The sequence below is a fragment of the Hydra vulgaris genome, chromosome 10 (assembly GCF_038396675.1).
Source record: "Hydra vulgaris chromosome 10, alternate assembly HydraT2T_AEP".
Lineage (NCBI taxonomy): Eukaryota > Metazoa > Cnidaria > Hydrozoa > Anthoathecata > Hydridae > Hydra > Hydra vulgaris.
In genome coordinates this window covers 26,040,397-26,056,046 of record NC_088929.1, presented here as the reverse complement: position 1 = coordinate 26,056,046, position 15,650 = coordinate 26,040,397, and the positions used below count along the sequence as shown (strand labels likewise).

Here is a 15,650-nt window from a genome sequence, read left to right as displayed (position 1 = left end):
ATGGCACCATGTACACAATGGTGATTGAAAGGAAGTATAGTGGCACTGCATAATGGTCCAAGGACTGTAGTTTAAGTCAAAGGGTTTGTATAAGCTCTTGTTAATCTGGAAAAAATATGGTCAAAATATGGTCAAAAATATTTCAGTTTGCATCATTAATTAGCTTTGCTAATGATTAACCAAATTTCCATGTTGCATTTTTCTTATTGTTAAGTTTTATATAATGATCTGACATATAGTAAACAATTTCTGTAACAAGACAAAATTATAAATATATATAAAAGTAATAAACAAACATTATTAAAAATAAGATGGCTTTTAAATGCGTTGAACAACACTCTCAAGGTGAAAGCAGAATTCTGGAGATTGCTCAGACTTATGTAACTATTGCCCAATAAGTCTACTTATAATATTAAAAAAGACTTTGAATCCTAAATTAAAAAATTTCTAATATCTCTTGATATTAGAAAAACAATTTGTTCTCTAAAAATTTTCGATGCTCTTGTTCTACTGCTGACTTGTTAAGACAGAAAAAAAAAAAAAGCAGAAAAAAGAAAAAACAGAAAGGTCCGATCATGCATTAGATTGAAAAGATATGGCAAGAGTTATAGCTCTTGATATTTCAAAGACTTTTCATAAACTCTGGCATGCTGGTGTGCTCCATAAGCTCACTTCATATGGTGTATTTGGGAAAGTTTTTTGGGAAGGTCTCTAAATTAATTTAGATACTTAACATCTGAATATCTAAATTAATTTTAAATTGAAAGCATTATCTATTTAAATTCTATTTTATTATAGGTGATAAATGGTCTGTATGTGGTCTGGTCAGTAGTCACCCCTCCACCCCCTACTAAGGTGGGGGTGAGGAAGGAGGGGGAGGGGTTTGGGGTAGCAACTATCAAAAGGTGGGGTGGGGGACCAACTTTTAGTAATTTAATTAATTTTTGTTATTGCCCTTTCAAGACCATGACATTTTATATTTGCTGGAAAATCTGGCACACATAGTCAATGTTAGTCACTATCAAAATTCAAATCTTTTCGAATTTTGGTAGTGACTAACATTGTGTGATGATTACTGACCAGTAATTATCACACAATGTTAGTCACTATCAAATTAGTGGGATGATTACTGACCAGACCAAATACAGACCACTTGTCACCTATAAAATACAATTTAAAGAAATAACACTTTCAATTTAAAACTAATTTAGATATTTAGATATTAATTATCTAAATATCTAAATTAATTTAGAGACTTTCATTTGAACCATAATAAAGGTCTCTAAAAAGTTACTTCCCCCTTTATTTGTGTCCCTATCTACTATAAAGACCAGATCAAGGAGCGGGCAACCAACCATATCTTTCTTTTTATTAAGAAATGACATATAATTAGCTGCACTCTTCACATAGGTCAGTAGGCAGCTTAGAAGGGCACTGGTTTCTAGTAACGCATTCAACCGTTGATAATTGAAAAATAGAGTTATTTAAAAATGCTGGCATTTTTGGTGCGAATTTGAAAAGTTTCAAATGTTTGCATTTTCAGATAGTTGGGTCTAATGGTCTTATATGCTGTTAATCTTAGATCGAAACAAAGAAAAATTTACAAGAATCTCAAAATGGCTGAAAATTAGGCGAGTGGACATTTTGCTTTTATATATATTTGAGTTCTAAATTGCAACAAGCTACCTATATTTTACCTATTTATAGTAGACAGCAGTAGCTAATCAGAAAAATGCTACAGTTAGTTTCATTTTAGCATATTTTAGAAATTTTAGGATTTTTTCCAAAGTTGAGGAGGTCATAATTTTTCTCTAATTTAATACAAATTAATAAAAACCACTTTTTTTAAAGAGAGAACTATCCAGAAAATAGTTCTAGAAAAAATGACACTTGTTAAAAGTGAGAAAAAAGTTATACAGTGCTAAAGTAGTCTATTTTGACCATTTGTAAATTGAGGTGGGGTACTGTGTCATGTTTCTAAGGCTGTAATTTCTGAACCACTGTACTTGGAAGTCTAAAATTTCAAATTTAACCCATCTACATAATGCACATAACAATATGTAAAAATCAGGAAAATCAGAGATGGTGACCCACAAAGTTTTCTCAAATTAGTTGAAATATAATGATTTGACTCAGTATTAAAGTTGGCCTTGATGGACAACACTCTCCTTCGTTTCCAGTAATTTTTGGAGTACCTCAAGGTTCCATCCTTGGTCCTGTGTTGTTCCTAATTTATATTAACAGCTTACCAATAATCTCTTTTCTGTGACAGCATGTAATAACTAGTGAATTTTAACTCAAACAAAACTTAACTGCTAATAAATATCACACATTTGTTGATATTTTTATATCGATGAATAGCAACACTGAGTTTTTTCATATCCTCAGATTATCTCTCACTACTCTCTAATGAAAAACAAACATTCCATTGCAAAGTTATTGGAACTGCTAAGCTTGAACCACTATTGTTGTAAGGTTCCATCTCTTTCTCTTTTCCACAAATACTACTTACTAAATTATTTTAATTGTATATTTATAACCTGGATTAACTGTTGCTCATACAAACAATAAGTTATACATGTTACGAGTGAAAGTAACATGAATTTTTATTTTTAGTTATGAATTTCATAAATTTTATTTTAGGCTATGAACTTTTATATTAAGTTATGAAACTTATATACTAAGTTATGAACTTTTATCCTATACTTCTGAACTTTTATCTTGATTGGTTCTTTTTGAAAAATTTTTTCTCTCTAGAAAACAAGACAAGAATTAGAATAGAACTTAAAGAGCACAACTAACACTAAGTTAATAAAAAAATTTTATACATTGTGACCAAGAAGTAAATTGTGGAAACAGACAGCATGGGATATGAAAAATAATCAAAGCAAGCTCAATAGTATGTTTTGAGATGTAGTGGTATGTCTCAATAGTATGTGCTGTTTTGAGATGTAGTGGTAAAGCAGCTTATAGATCATTAAATTTGTATAGCGCTTTGTTAAAAAAAAGTGAAAAGAAGCAGAAAAAAAAAGGAGAAAAGAAAACTAAGAAAAAAGTAGAAGATAGAATGCTTAGATGTGTTTTATTATTAGAGAGTCATGATTGAATCAGAAAAAGAGAGAAAAAGAAAAAGATGATTTATATTTATGGATCTCCTCATTTATCAGCAAAAGGTGTATTATTAAAAGTAACAATTTTTTTTTACAGTTCATGTGCCCAGAGAATTAACAATACAGTTGCAAAATATAGGCAATGTATGGGGATAAAATGCACAGTATGTGAAAGAACAAAGAATTTAAATCAGGCGAGTGCATCTAACATGTAATGCAACATATTCTTTATGCAAAATGTTAATTTTTGATTGTTTTTATTATACAAAATTTGAATCAGCAAAGACAATAATATGTTATCAACATTATAGTAGTTTTAAACAAAAAAGTTAGAACTGCAACAAAATGACATTGAATGACCTTTGTTTTAGGTAATATTAAATATTAGGAAAAAGCAATATATTGTTAATAAAAAAAATGACAGTATCTGTAATTTTTTGTAAGTAAAGCAATGGTAATAACAAGGATGTTAAAAAATAATTAAAATAATCAATAATAATAAAAATAATTAAAATAATTAACAATAAATCAAGAAATTGATAAAAACAATAAACTTTTTAAATTTGAACAACAAATATGAAATGTACCTTTGTATTTCCTGCATTATTTAAACGTTTATCACCAAATGCTCCAGGAACTCGGTTATTCAGTTTTTTATCATCTAAAGAAGGATTTATAGTTGGTGGTTCTGGAAGATCGTCTAAAATGCAAAGTAATAAATATGATAGCAGAGGTGTACACTGGATTTTTAGATGTTTGAATTTTGACATTTACAGACATCGTGCAAGCTCCAAACTTTTGTATGTTTATGCTTATGTCAAATGAGAATGTTTTTGAAAGAATTGCAGGGATTGGAGCTTAGGAACAAAAAAACTCTAATTTTTTAATGTGGGAGCAATGAGTTTATAAAATATTTTCTCTACATCTCTATATTATCAAAATTTATATTCATTAACAAATTTCGAATTTCATGCAATAATCTCTTATTTTTTTGAAAACTATGACCATAGTTTTAACCCCCTCAATTTGAGGGAGCTGTAAACTTTGCAGGGCCATAAAAACTAAACACAAAGAGATTTTTGCATGAAATTTGTTGATGAATATAAATTTAAATAAAAATACTAAAGAGAATATTTTATAAACTTGTTGCTCACACGTTAAGGACTGGGTGGGCCCAAAAATTAGAGTTTTTTTGTCCACAAGCTCCAATCACTGCAATTCTTTGCAAAATATTCTCATTTGACATTACCATACAAAACTTTGGAGTTTGCACAATGCCTGTAAGTGTCAAATCCAAACATCTTAAAAATCCAGTGTACACCTCTGGATAGATTTTTAACAAATTTAAAAAAGTAAAAATTAAAAGTCATATTTTAAAAACAAAAATAGTATTTAAATAAAAGCTAAAGTTATAACTATAATTAGAAACTATTGATTATTATCAATAGTTTCTAATGATGTATAGTAATAATAGTAACTATCATCGTTAATTAATATAATCATTAGTAATTTTAATATTAGTAATAACTATTATCATTAGTAACTATAATCATAAGTAATTATCATTAGTAATTATTATCATTAGTAACTTTAATCATAAGTAATTATCATTAGTAATTATTATCATTAGTAACTTTAATCATAAGTAATTATCATTAGTAATTATTATCATTAGTAACTTTAATCATAAGTAATTATCATTAGTAATTATTATCATTAGTAACTTTAATCATAAGTAATTATCATTAGTAATTATTATCATTAGTAACTTTAATCATAAGTAATTATCATTAGTAATTATTATCATTAGTAACTTTAATCATAAGTAATTATCATTAGTAATTATTATCATTAGTAACTTTAATCATAAGTAATTATCATTAGTAATTATTATCATTAGTAACTTTAATCATAAGTAATTATCATTAGTAATTATTATCATTAGTAACTTTAATCATAAGTAATTATCATTAGTAATTATTATCATTAGTAACTTTAATCATAAGTAATTATCATTAGTAATTATTATTATTAGTAACTTTAATCATAAGTAATTATCATTAGTAATTATTATCATTAGTAACTTTAATCATAAGTAATTATCATTAGTAATTATTATCATTAGTAACTTTAATCATAAGTAATTATCATTAGTAATTATTATCATTAGTAACTTTAATCATAAGTAATTATTTTTATTAGTAACTTTATAACCATTAGGAATTTTTATTATAAGTAAATATTATTGTTAGTTACTATAATCATTGTTAATTATTATCATTAGTAACATTGTTAATTATTATCATTAGTAACTATAGTCATTAACAATTATAATCAGGGCCATTTTAAAGAAGGTGCTGCAGCCCTTGGCCCTTAATTCTCTTTTTTGTTATTAACTCAGGTTTAATGGCTGCATGAGTTCTGTGTCAAACACGCACTTATAAGTAACAACAACAGCGGCAGCATTAAGTTATATTAAAATATTATAACATTTATAATATTTTAATACAACTTAAATATAAATCTATTTTAATATTATAAGATTATAATATAAAGATTATAATCTTTATATTATAATCTTATAATTAACAAAAAAAAAAAAAAACTATAATTATTAGTATCTGTTATCATTAGTATTGTTACTTAATATAACCATTTGTAATTGTTATTATTAGTAATTATTGTGATTAGTAACTATAATCAATGGTAAATGATATTATTAATAATTATTATCATTATTAATATTATTAGTAATTATTATCATTATTAGTTAACATTATTAGTAATTATGATTAGTAACTGTTATCATTTAAATTATGTGCTCAGAAGACAAAATCTCTATAAAATTAAGCACAAGATGATAAAATAATAACAATTTGTTAGTTTAGAAATACAATTACAAAAAACTACTATAAACACTAAAAAACTGGATGAGGGGACATTTACCTGTTAAAGGTGGCCCTCTACTATTTCTTAGGTTTGTTTTCTTTCCAGGTGGGTGGTAACTGTCATCAAGTTCATTTTTAGAGTGACGAAGGAGAGGATCATTCTCTGTGGTGGAGTGAAAAAAATGTAAACATTAAGGAGAAGTATAGCAAGGAGGGATTGGGATATTATAAAAATGAAGAATCACAATTTAAATTATTTAACAAAGTTACAACTTATATTAACTAAATAAAATTTAATATATGCTCATTAATCTCATATTGTAAGATTTTATGGACACATTAAGGTTTTGTCTTCTGTCACAAAAAAACAACAACAGAGTGACTAAAGAACAAAAACGTGTAGTCTTCAATACCATATTTTTCTGGATATTCTTCTAAATTATTCATAGAATATCTTCCACGGATAATCTCAGTAGGACGACCAGGAAGTTGAACCATAGATTTTGATACTGGGTCATATTTGCCTAAGTATAATACAAGTTTTTTCTTCCCTTCATTTATACTACTTTTAAATTAAATGCAATTCCTGCTTAATTATTTTTATAAACTTCATTTTTAAAAAAAATCTTACTGATTAAATTAAAAAATATATTAAATCATTCTATATAAACTCTTACTGATTAAACTAAAAAATATATTAAATCCTTCTATATAAAATCTAACTGATTAAATCTAAAAAAATATTAAATATTTCTATATAAAGTCTTAGTGATTAAATTTAAAAATATATAAATCCTTCTTTAAAAAATCTTAGTGATTAAATTTAAAAATATATTAAATCCTTCTATATTAATTCTTACTGATTAAATTTAAAAATATATCAAATCCTTCTATGAAAAATCTTAGTGATTAAATTTAAAAAAATATTTAACCCTTCTCTATAAAATATACCTGGTTGCTTTACTCCTTTAGGAAGTCTACCAAAAGAAGTATAGCTAGGAGTCACAACTTCAGTTTCAGCATTGTATCCTTAATAATGAATTAATATATAAAAAACAAATTATTATGTAAAATACTTTTAAATAAAGAGTTTCTCAATTACTTACTATCCTGGTAATCAGGTGGAGGTGATTTATCGTCATCAAGAAAAGAACTATCATTAGCAAAAGGATCTTCATCTTCTCTAGCAAAACTTGCACGAACAACATCACTAATTTAATTTTTAAAGTTAACAATAAAAAGAGATCTTTTTTAACATTTATGTAAAATAAAATTAAAAAAAACTCCAACCTTTTTATTGCAGAGGTTGGAAGATCAACTTTAACACGGCCATTATCTAGAATGTTATAAAGTATTTTAGTTTTTATCACATCATATACATATGAATATGTATTTTTTAAGATGATTATTGTGTATTATTTTTAAGAGTTCAAATTTGGAGACAGTATAAAAAATAATGCTATTAAGTTGAACAATAAAAAAAAAAAAAAAAAAAAAAATTTTTTTTTTTACAATATTGCTACATAAAATAGCAATTTCTACAATATCTATTTAAAAATAAGTTATTATACAGACACCAGCTGCATAAAGCACATTATTGGCTTCTAAAAATTGTCACCTGCTAATTAGTTTTCTAAATGGATTTCTAAACAGGTTTAAAAAATGGTACATTTCACCTGCAGTGGTAGTAAAGCTGTGGAGATCCAATACCATGCAACAGGACCATACAAAGCAATGAGTAAAATTTTAGATTAGAATATAAAATTTCAATTTTTAGAAAAAATTAGTATTTAGATATTATATAAACATGTATATTTCTTATATATTCATACAAGATGTCTTAAAAAGCATGGCATGTATAAATATTGTATGCAACAATAATTTGAATTTGTAGGGGAGACTTTCAAAAAAAGTTAAAATTTTATTTCAAAAAATTTGGTTATCTTGACAAAAATTTAGTTATCTTGAAAACAATTGAATTTTTCCTGATTAATCCTTTGAGTATTACTATCTTAATCTTAATATATATAAAGGGCAATGTGTGTGTGTTTGTTTGTTTTTTCTCTATAGAAATCCAAACCGCCGGACCGATCTCGATGAAATTTGGCATGGGGGTAGTCCTCGAGGGGGAGAAGTTTCTTAGCTGGGTTTTGACCCCGTACCCCGACCCCCGGGGTCAGGGGGGCCCAAAAATGGGATCCAGTGTGGCTCTGCAGCCTCAGCCGTGCAATTTGGCAAAACCTAAAAGCTTCCTACCTGTGGAGGAGTGTCAGAACACTTCATTTGACAACAAACATGAGGGTAAAGTTGTCTGGTGATCTGTCAGCCTTTTCCAATCAGCTCCTTGCCTTGGGCAATGGTGAGGCACCAGTTGATGTGCAGACAGGGCTCATTAAATTCCCTGCCAACTTTTGCACACTGGTGGATTCTGCAGAGGAACTCATTGTCAAGGTGTTTCCCAACATCCAGCAGAGTTTCACCAGACATGGATCTGTTAGAGAGCTATTCTGGCTCCCAAAAATGAGTCTGTCACCAAGATCAATATGCAGATCCAGAAAATGCTCCCAGGCAATGAAAAGTTCTACAACTCCATTGACATAGTTATGGACCCCAGTGAAGCTGTCAACTATCCAACAGAATTTCTGAACTCTTTAGAACCATCTGGATGTCCTCCTCACATTCTTCACCTGAAAGTTGGAGCACCAATCATTCTCCTTTGCAACCTCGACAGTCCCAAGCTCTGCAATGGAACTCGACTCATCATCAAAGCTATCCTTTCAAACTTGATTGAAGCAACTATACTGACTGGATGTGGCAAAGGTGAGAATGTCTTCATTCCAAGGATTCCAATGATTCCCAATGACCTCCCATTCAGTTTCAAGCGCCTCCAGTTTCCAGTCAGGCTGGCTTTTGCCATGACCATTAACAAAGCGCAGGGACAGTCACTCAAAGTGGCTGGCATCAATTTGGAACAGCCCTGCTTTTCTCACGGCCAGCTCTATGTTGCATGCTCCAGAGTTGGATCTCCACGAAATCTTTTCATTTTGACTCCAGAAGAAAAAACCAAGAACATTGTCTATCAGAAGGCTCTTTAGTGAAAGAAATCCTCTTTAAAGAAGTTCTATTAAAAGAAAACAATAACAATCCAATGTGAAGAAATTACCCATGATTTAACTTTTGTAACATGTTCAACTTTTTTTTCCAGTGTGAGAGAACAATTTAATTGAAAAATTTGAGTAAATGTTCTTTTGGAAATTCTTAATTTGTTGTTTTTAAGTGGAAAATAAACAAAATGTCTTTTTCTTCCTTAATGTCTTTCAGTTATTTCATAGCTTCAACCAACAGGGTCACATTTTGTGGGATTCTTGTGCAACACTAAAAAATATTGCACAATCTTACTGTGCATAGCCCAAAATTAGTATAACAAAGTTCCAGATGCTCATTTACTTTTAAATATTGGCCCGGGCAACGCCGGGTAACTCCAGCTAGTTGGATAAAAAACAAAGACAGTAGTTGCAAAACAAAAGTCAATTCAATTTAATTCTAAAATTTTTTTATAGTTTTTAGAAATGAAAATAATAAATTTTTTTTTATAGTTTATAATAAAACTATAATATAGTTAAAAACTATAATTTTTTTCAAAACTTCTACTAATACAAAAACAAAAATAATAATAATAATAAAAAAAATCTCACTGTAGCTTGATGTATATGTTATCTTGCTACTTCGTTTTTTGTATATCATAATAAATAATACAATAACTAACACCAACAATATTGTTCCTCCAACACCTACTGCAATTGCAATAATATCATTTTTAGACATAGCTTTTCTTTCTTCTGCTCTCGGACCAGCTTTTGGATAAACTAAAAAAAAAGAGATATTTTATGTTCAAACTAACAAATCAAACAAAAAATTTGTGCTAAATAAAAATTCATCGAAACATTTCCTTTTATAAAACTATTCATTATAATAATATAGAAGATAAAATGCGTTTTGATAAATTGTTACTTTTATTTTGATTGGTAATCAATTTATTAGGTTATATATTTTTTCAGGAAGTTCAAAGATTGTGTAGGAAATTATGCCAGTAATGTTTAAAGTTTACATGACAAAATTCTGTTTTAAATTTATCATGCAATCATGAATTGTATTCAAAATATTTATGACACAATACTATTTTATGTTTAAATTTTACATTATTTAACATTCTTTATATATTTTTAAATTCTTTAATTTGATATGTATAAATTGTAGCTTCCTCTAGAAAATGTTGTAAAAATGTAATTAACACAAAATTCAAATGAAATTGTTATAACAATGTAAAACTTTTATAATACAAACTAAACTTCTATGAATACGCAATTGTTAGAATTTTTGTAAGAATTGATACTACATTGTTTCAATGAATGAAATAATTGAGCAGCTTCACTTAATGTATATTGCACCCTTTTTCTTCTGCACCTTAAATGTACTTATTGCATCCTACATTTACTTATTGCACTCTTCTCTTTTAGTTGAAATAGCTTGCACTAATAACATTTAGTTGCAGACACTAACTTTTTGCAAAGCAGGGAGTTACAACTGCTGATAAGAACTTAATTAGCAATTGTAACTAGACTAGATGGTTACAGTGAGAGTATCCCTGACAAAATAAGGTTAAAAACTTATTTTAATTTGCTAAAAGCTATTATAATATGTAAATTTTACAAATAATTAAATAAAAAGCGTTTTATGTTATTTAAGGTTTATTTAAATTATTTATTTTAAGTGTTATGAACCATTTATATTTGCTTTTAAATCTGCCTTTTGCTCCATAAGTTATTGTTATAAAACTTGTATTTACCCTATCACCCAGTTATGAAGCTTCAAAAATCAATAGTATTATATATAACAAAGTAGGCATAGCAAAGATTTTAAGCCCAGATAGTTCCGCACTTGTGCTAATTTTTTATACCTTTGGACCCATTTGTGTACATAATAGTAAAAATATCTAATTTACTATATGTTGTTTAATCAAAATTAGTAAACCAGTTTACCAAGCGCTTTGTATTTAATAAACCATTAGAAAGCATTAAAATTATTAAAACCACCATTTGAAAAAGAAAACTAAACAAATACTTACGCTTGCCCACATCAACTGGAAGACCAAACTCTCCACTGTTTGTAAACAAAACAAAATGAAACTCATAATACTCTTCACCATTCAAGTCTGACACCTTATATGAACCATTGGTTCCTATTTCTACAATTTTGTTCACTGTCCAATCTTTTTGCTTATCTACTATGCGATACTGTATCAATCCATAGTCCCAGTTTGATATTTCTCCAGGTTTTCTCTGAGAAGGAAGTTGAGTAATTGTCCAAAAAATAACAACAGCAGTACCACTTGGATCAGGTTCCATACGCACTGTTGCAACAGGAGGTGGGGCATCTGATTTTACAAAAAAAAAAAAAAAACTATTAACAATCAATTAAAAACTACATTGTATAGAATTTGTTTCCTTAAAAAATAACTTTACAGAAACAGATCTTATGCTTTAAAAGTTAAAAGAACATTTACCAATATTCTAAATACTTACATTATTTAAAATATTTTTTAAGTTTTTTAAATGGCTGAGAATGTTATATCATTTAAAATTCTTATTAAAATATAACTATTTTGATTAAGGTGCATTATCAAAACAAATAATATGAAATGGTCTATTCCACATTATGTAATATAATATGAAATGGTCTATTCCCCATTATATAATATAACATGAATAAATCTAAAGTTTTCACAAGTTGTTCATCGGATAGCTGGAAAGTTAGTATGTTGATATGCTGATAAAAAAAATTATCAGTTAAAATACCTGTAAATTTATATTCAATTCCATTATTTGAAATTGCATCAACACAGGCTACACAGTTAACAAAACAGCCAGGCCTAAAAAATCAATTTGGCCTGTAGATATATCCAAGTAGATACTTGCCATTACCAAAACAAACAACTGCCCAGTTGTTCTATTTTACAGAGATATAGACCAGCATCATTTAGTTCATAGGTTTTAAGTGAGTTGTCTATATACAAACAGAAACCATAATCTTTTAGACCGTCTGATTTGTCACTTTTATACAGATGGAAACCTTCAATGTTTACCACTGAATCGCTTTTAAATCATTTCTCAGTCAAAGAAATTTGTATTAAAAGTTTGTATCATTCAATTACCACTTTGATCTCATTTAATTTATTATCAAGAGTGCATTTAAGTATAAACATGACAGCATTTTAATTTCATAGCCATCTGACACTGAATTATGTAAAACTTTATTGATTTAATTATTTTTTAATTTGACAACCTTATAGTCATGGATGTCATACCAAAAGAGATTATTGTTTGTTCTTGCTTGATTCATTTTAGTCATACCAAAAGAGATCATTGTCTGCTCTTGCTTGATTCATTTTATTTCTTTCAGTTCTGAGATTGAAGTCTTGGAGTTTATGAGCTGGAGTCAAATCTATAAATATCTTTATGTATCTATAAATAAAGCAAGCTTTATCTAACTCTAACTCAAGCTTTATCTAACTCAATTTTTATTAAGCTCAAGTTATGCAAATTTATCATTAAAAAACAAACTGCATATATTCATTATGATGATTCTACATTAAAAAACAAACTGCATATATTCATTATGATGATTCTACATTAAAAGAAAAACTGCATATATTTATTATGATTCTACATAGCAAATAATAATCTATAAAAAATCTATAAATATCTTTATATGCAACATTACCTCTCAATTTTTTATGTGCAACATTACTTCTCAATTTTTTAGCTGAATCTAAGAATGTGTTGCAAAGAATATCTTTAGCTAATTCAACAAGAATTGGGCCTGGTTTATTAGTTTTAGATTTCAGCCATCTAACAAAATTTTGGTATTACATTCTCTGATCTATGAGCTTAAAAATTTTATTTACTTTTGACTTGTCTTCTTTTGATTTCATTTCTTTCTCTTAATTTTAATCCCATTGCTATACAGTCTTATGCATTTAGTATTTTTCATTTTCATTTAGCATATTTTTCTATACTGTTAAGATCTTTCTGTTCAAAACTTTGTATATTATTTTGTATTCTGTATATCTTCACAATCATTCCCACTTCAAATCTTTTATTTATCTATTTTATTATTATATTTATATCTGTTAAAAACTCTTTTAAATTTTTTGTTTTTATCCTAAACAACTAACTAACTCAAAAATATATTTTAAGAAACTCGGTTTTAGACTACCACAAGTCTAAAACCGAGTTTCTTAAAATATATTTTTATCAACTGAGAGTTTTTAAAGTATATCCTTATTAATCCTTGTATCTCAATACCACAAACAAATTTGTATAAATATGAATTTCTTTTACCTGACAAAACCAGAAAATTGTTTAGAAAATGAATGATGACTAATGAAAGGGCTCAAGAAATTGTTTTTTAAATTTTGATTTTAAGCGAAGAAGTTCATAAAATTTAACTTATATAAATTAAATGTAAAATAATAACAATAAAAATAATAATAAATTGAAACAAGCAATAATAAAACAAACAAACACTTAATAATTGACCATTGTTAATTAAACATTTTTTAAAAATCTACAAAATTTTTCTAAACTGTTTAACAAAATTATTAAGGAATCATTTAGCATAATTATCAAGGCTTTTGCTTTCTATTTAACTTTTGCTTTCTAAGGCTTTGCTTTCTATTTAACTTTATCATTTTATTATTATTATTTTTTAAGTAATTGAGTTTAAAGTATTAATACTACCTTTTGTTTGAAATTTTAACAGAGGGCTGTATTGATCACTGATACCTCTTTCATTTTTTGAGAGCATAGAAAAGACATACTCTGTTGATGTTTTACGATTTGTAAATACAAACACATTACCCACCGCTGCACCTATATATTGTTGACGAAAGTTTGCATCATTGCTCTCTTTATAAAGTAAAATAAACTCAACAGGAAAACCTCCACCATAACCAGGAATCCACTTTAGTGTAATGTTCACTGTAACTGGAACTGTTGGTTGAATAACGTCTTCTGCTGTCAATTGATAAATCATATCAGGTTTTCCTAAATTTTAAAATTGATAACAAACTTTTTTACTATAATAAACTTTTACTAATATAAAAAAACATAAAATAAATATCTTCATGTAAGTGCACATATAAAAATATAAAATATAAAAAATATAAAATATAATATATTTATATAAAAAATATAATAAAACATATAAAAAAACATAAAATAAACATCTTCATGTAAGTGCACATAAAAATTTGTGTACAAAAAATGGCACTATACACACTCTCATCAAATATGAAATTGATAAAACTCTCATCAAATATGAAATTGATAAAAAAATGTAGAACCTCTAAGAACTTTGTTCATAACCTATATTATCTCTCTTTCTAAACATTATTTAAAGCTTTTAGATGTTAGTGTAATATAAAAAAAACCTTTTGCCAATATGGAGAAAACTTGTTCATCAGAACCATAGTCATTAGTAGCCTGACACAAATACTCTTTTCCCAGAAGTTCATTAGTAGCGCTCACTGAAAGTGTGCTCTTTTGTGAAAATTCATTTCCAACTGGAGCAGTAATGGAATACCCATTGATCCCATCCCTAATTAAAGTTGCAGAAGATTTGTCTTTCCACACAATAGTTCCTATGGGATAAGAACTCACAGAGCATATAAGATTTACCATCATGCCAATTGTAGCACCAAACTTTGTTTCACTTGGATTTTTAGTGAGTATCATAGGCTTGTCTAAACATAAAACAATTTCTGAAAAATTAAAATATGTAAAAGTGTTAAATACAACATAAAGTTATATTTAACTCTTTTGAATATGGCTATTTTAATAAGACAAACTAGTTCCTAATTGAAAAATAACAAACTAGTTCCCAATTGAAAAATAACAAACTAATTTACAATTGAAAAACAACAAACTAGTTCCCAATTGAAAAGTCTCTATAACTAGTTTAAAAAATAAAGTAAAAAATTGATTTCATTTTTACTTTCTTTTCGCATTATCACAATTTTATAATTGTTGACATCCAACACCATTTCTTCTGGCAAAACTGTTTTTTTGTGTTTTTGCATAGAATCTCTAAATTAAGGTTTATCAACATAATGATATTTATTTTTATTTGAAATTTATATTAATTTTTTGTTTAATAAATTTTCTTAATCCAAAATAGTTATTATTTCAAATTTGAAAAAACAGGAATATGCTACTATTTCTATTTTACTTTTTTGCAATATTCTTTTCTAATTTTAATTTGAGTTCAAATTTTTTAAAGCTATTATTTAAAAGGCATCCTCATAAATGCATTTAGAGAAGTTGAATTTATTCTCATTTCAATTTGGGAGTAAATGTTTTTAAAATTTTTTTGTTTTTTAAAGCTACCTAAGTTTTTCAACACATTAAACTTTTACTATAGCAGCCCTCAGGATTAGGAAAAATGAGGTTGGCAATAAATTGCCGACCTCAAACTGTTAAAGATCGGCGTCAGGTCGGTGAAAAAAAAATTGACACAAAGGGTTATCATATAACATAGAAACGAGGTTGGCGATTTTTTGCAGACCTTGAACTCAAACACTTTTAGGTCAGCA

The 15,650-nt window shown here is 27.4% G+C and overlaps 1 protein-coding gene across 4 annotated transcripts in view; it reads right to left on the bottom strand.

Annotated features, from left to right (window-relative positions):
• Positions 1-15,650, bottom strand: part of LOC101241489 (hemicentin-1) — a 46,147-nt gene that overhangs the window by 3,217 nt on the left and 27,280 nt on the right. The window contains exons 10-19 of one of the 4 annotated variants that reach the window (XM_065807629.1): positions 14,490-14,801; positions 13,798-14,103; positions 11,124-11,432; positions 9,694-9,864; positions 7,289-7,334; positions 7,105-7,208; positions 6,950-7,027; positions 6,412-6,522; positions 6,057-6,161; positions 3,698-3,810 (exon numbers count right to left, since the gene is read on the bottom strand). In XM_065807629.1, coding sequence (XP_065663701.1) covers positions 3,698-3,810; positions 6,057-6,161; positions 6,412-6,522; positions 6,950-7,027; positions 7,105-7,208; positions 7,289-7,334; positions 9,694-9,864; positions 11,124-11,432; positions 13,798-14,103; positions 14,490-14,801 — 1,655 coding nt within the window. The remainder of the gene's footprint in view (positions 1-3,697; positions 3,811-6,056; positions 6,162-6,411; positions 6,523-6,949; positions 7,028-7,104; positions 7,209-7,288; positions 7,335-9,693; positions 9,865-11,123; positions 11,433-13,797; positions 14,104-14,489; positions 14,802-15,650) is intronic. The other 3 variants (XM_065807631.1, XM_065807630.1, XM_065807632.1) reach the window with 3 other exon arrangements.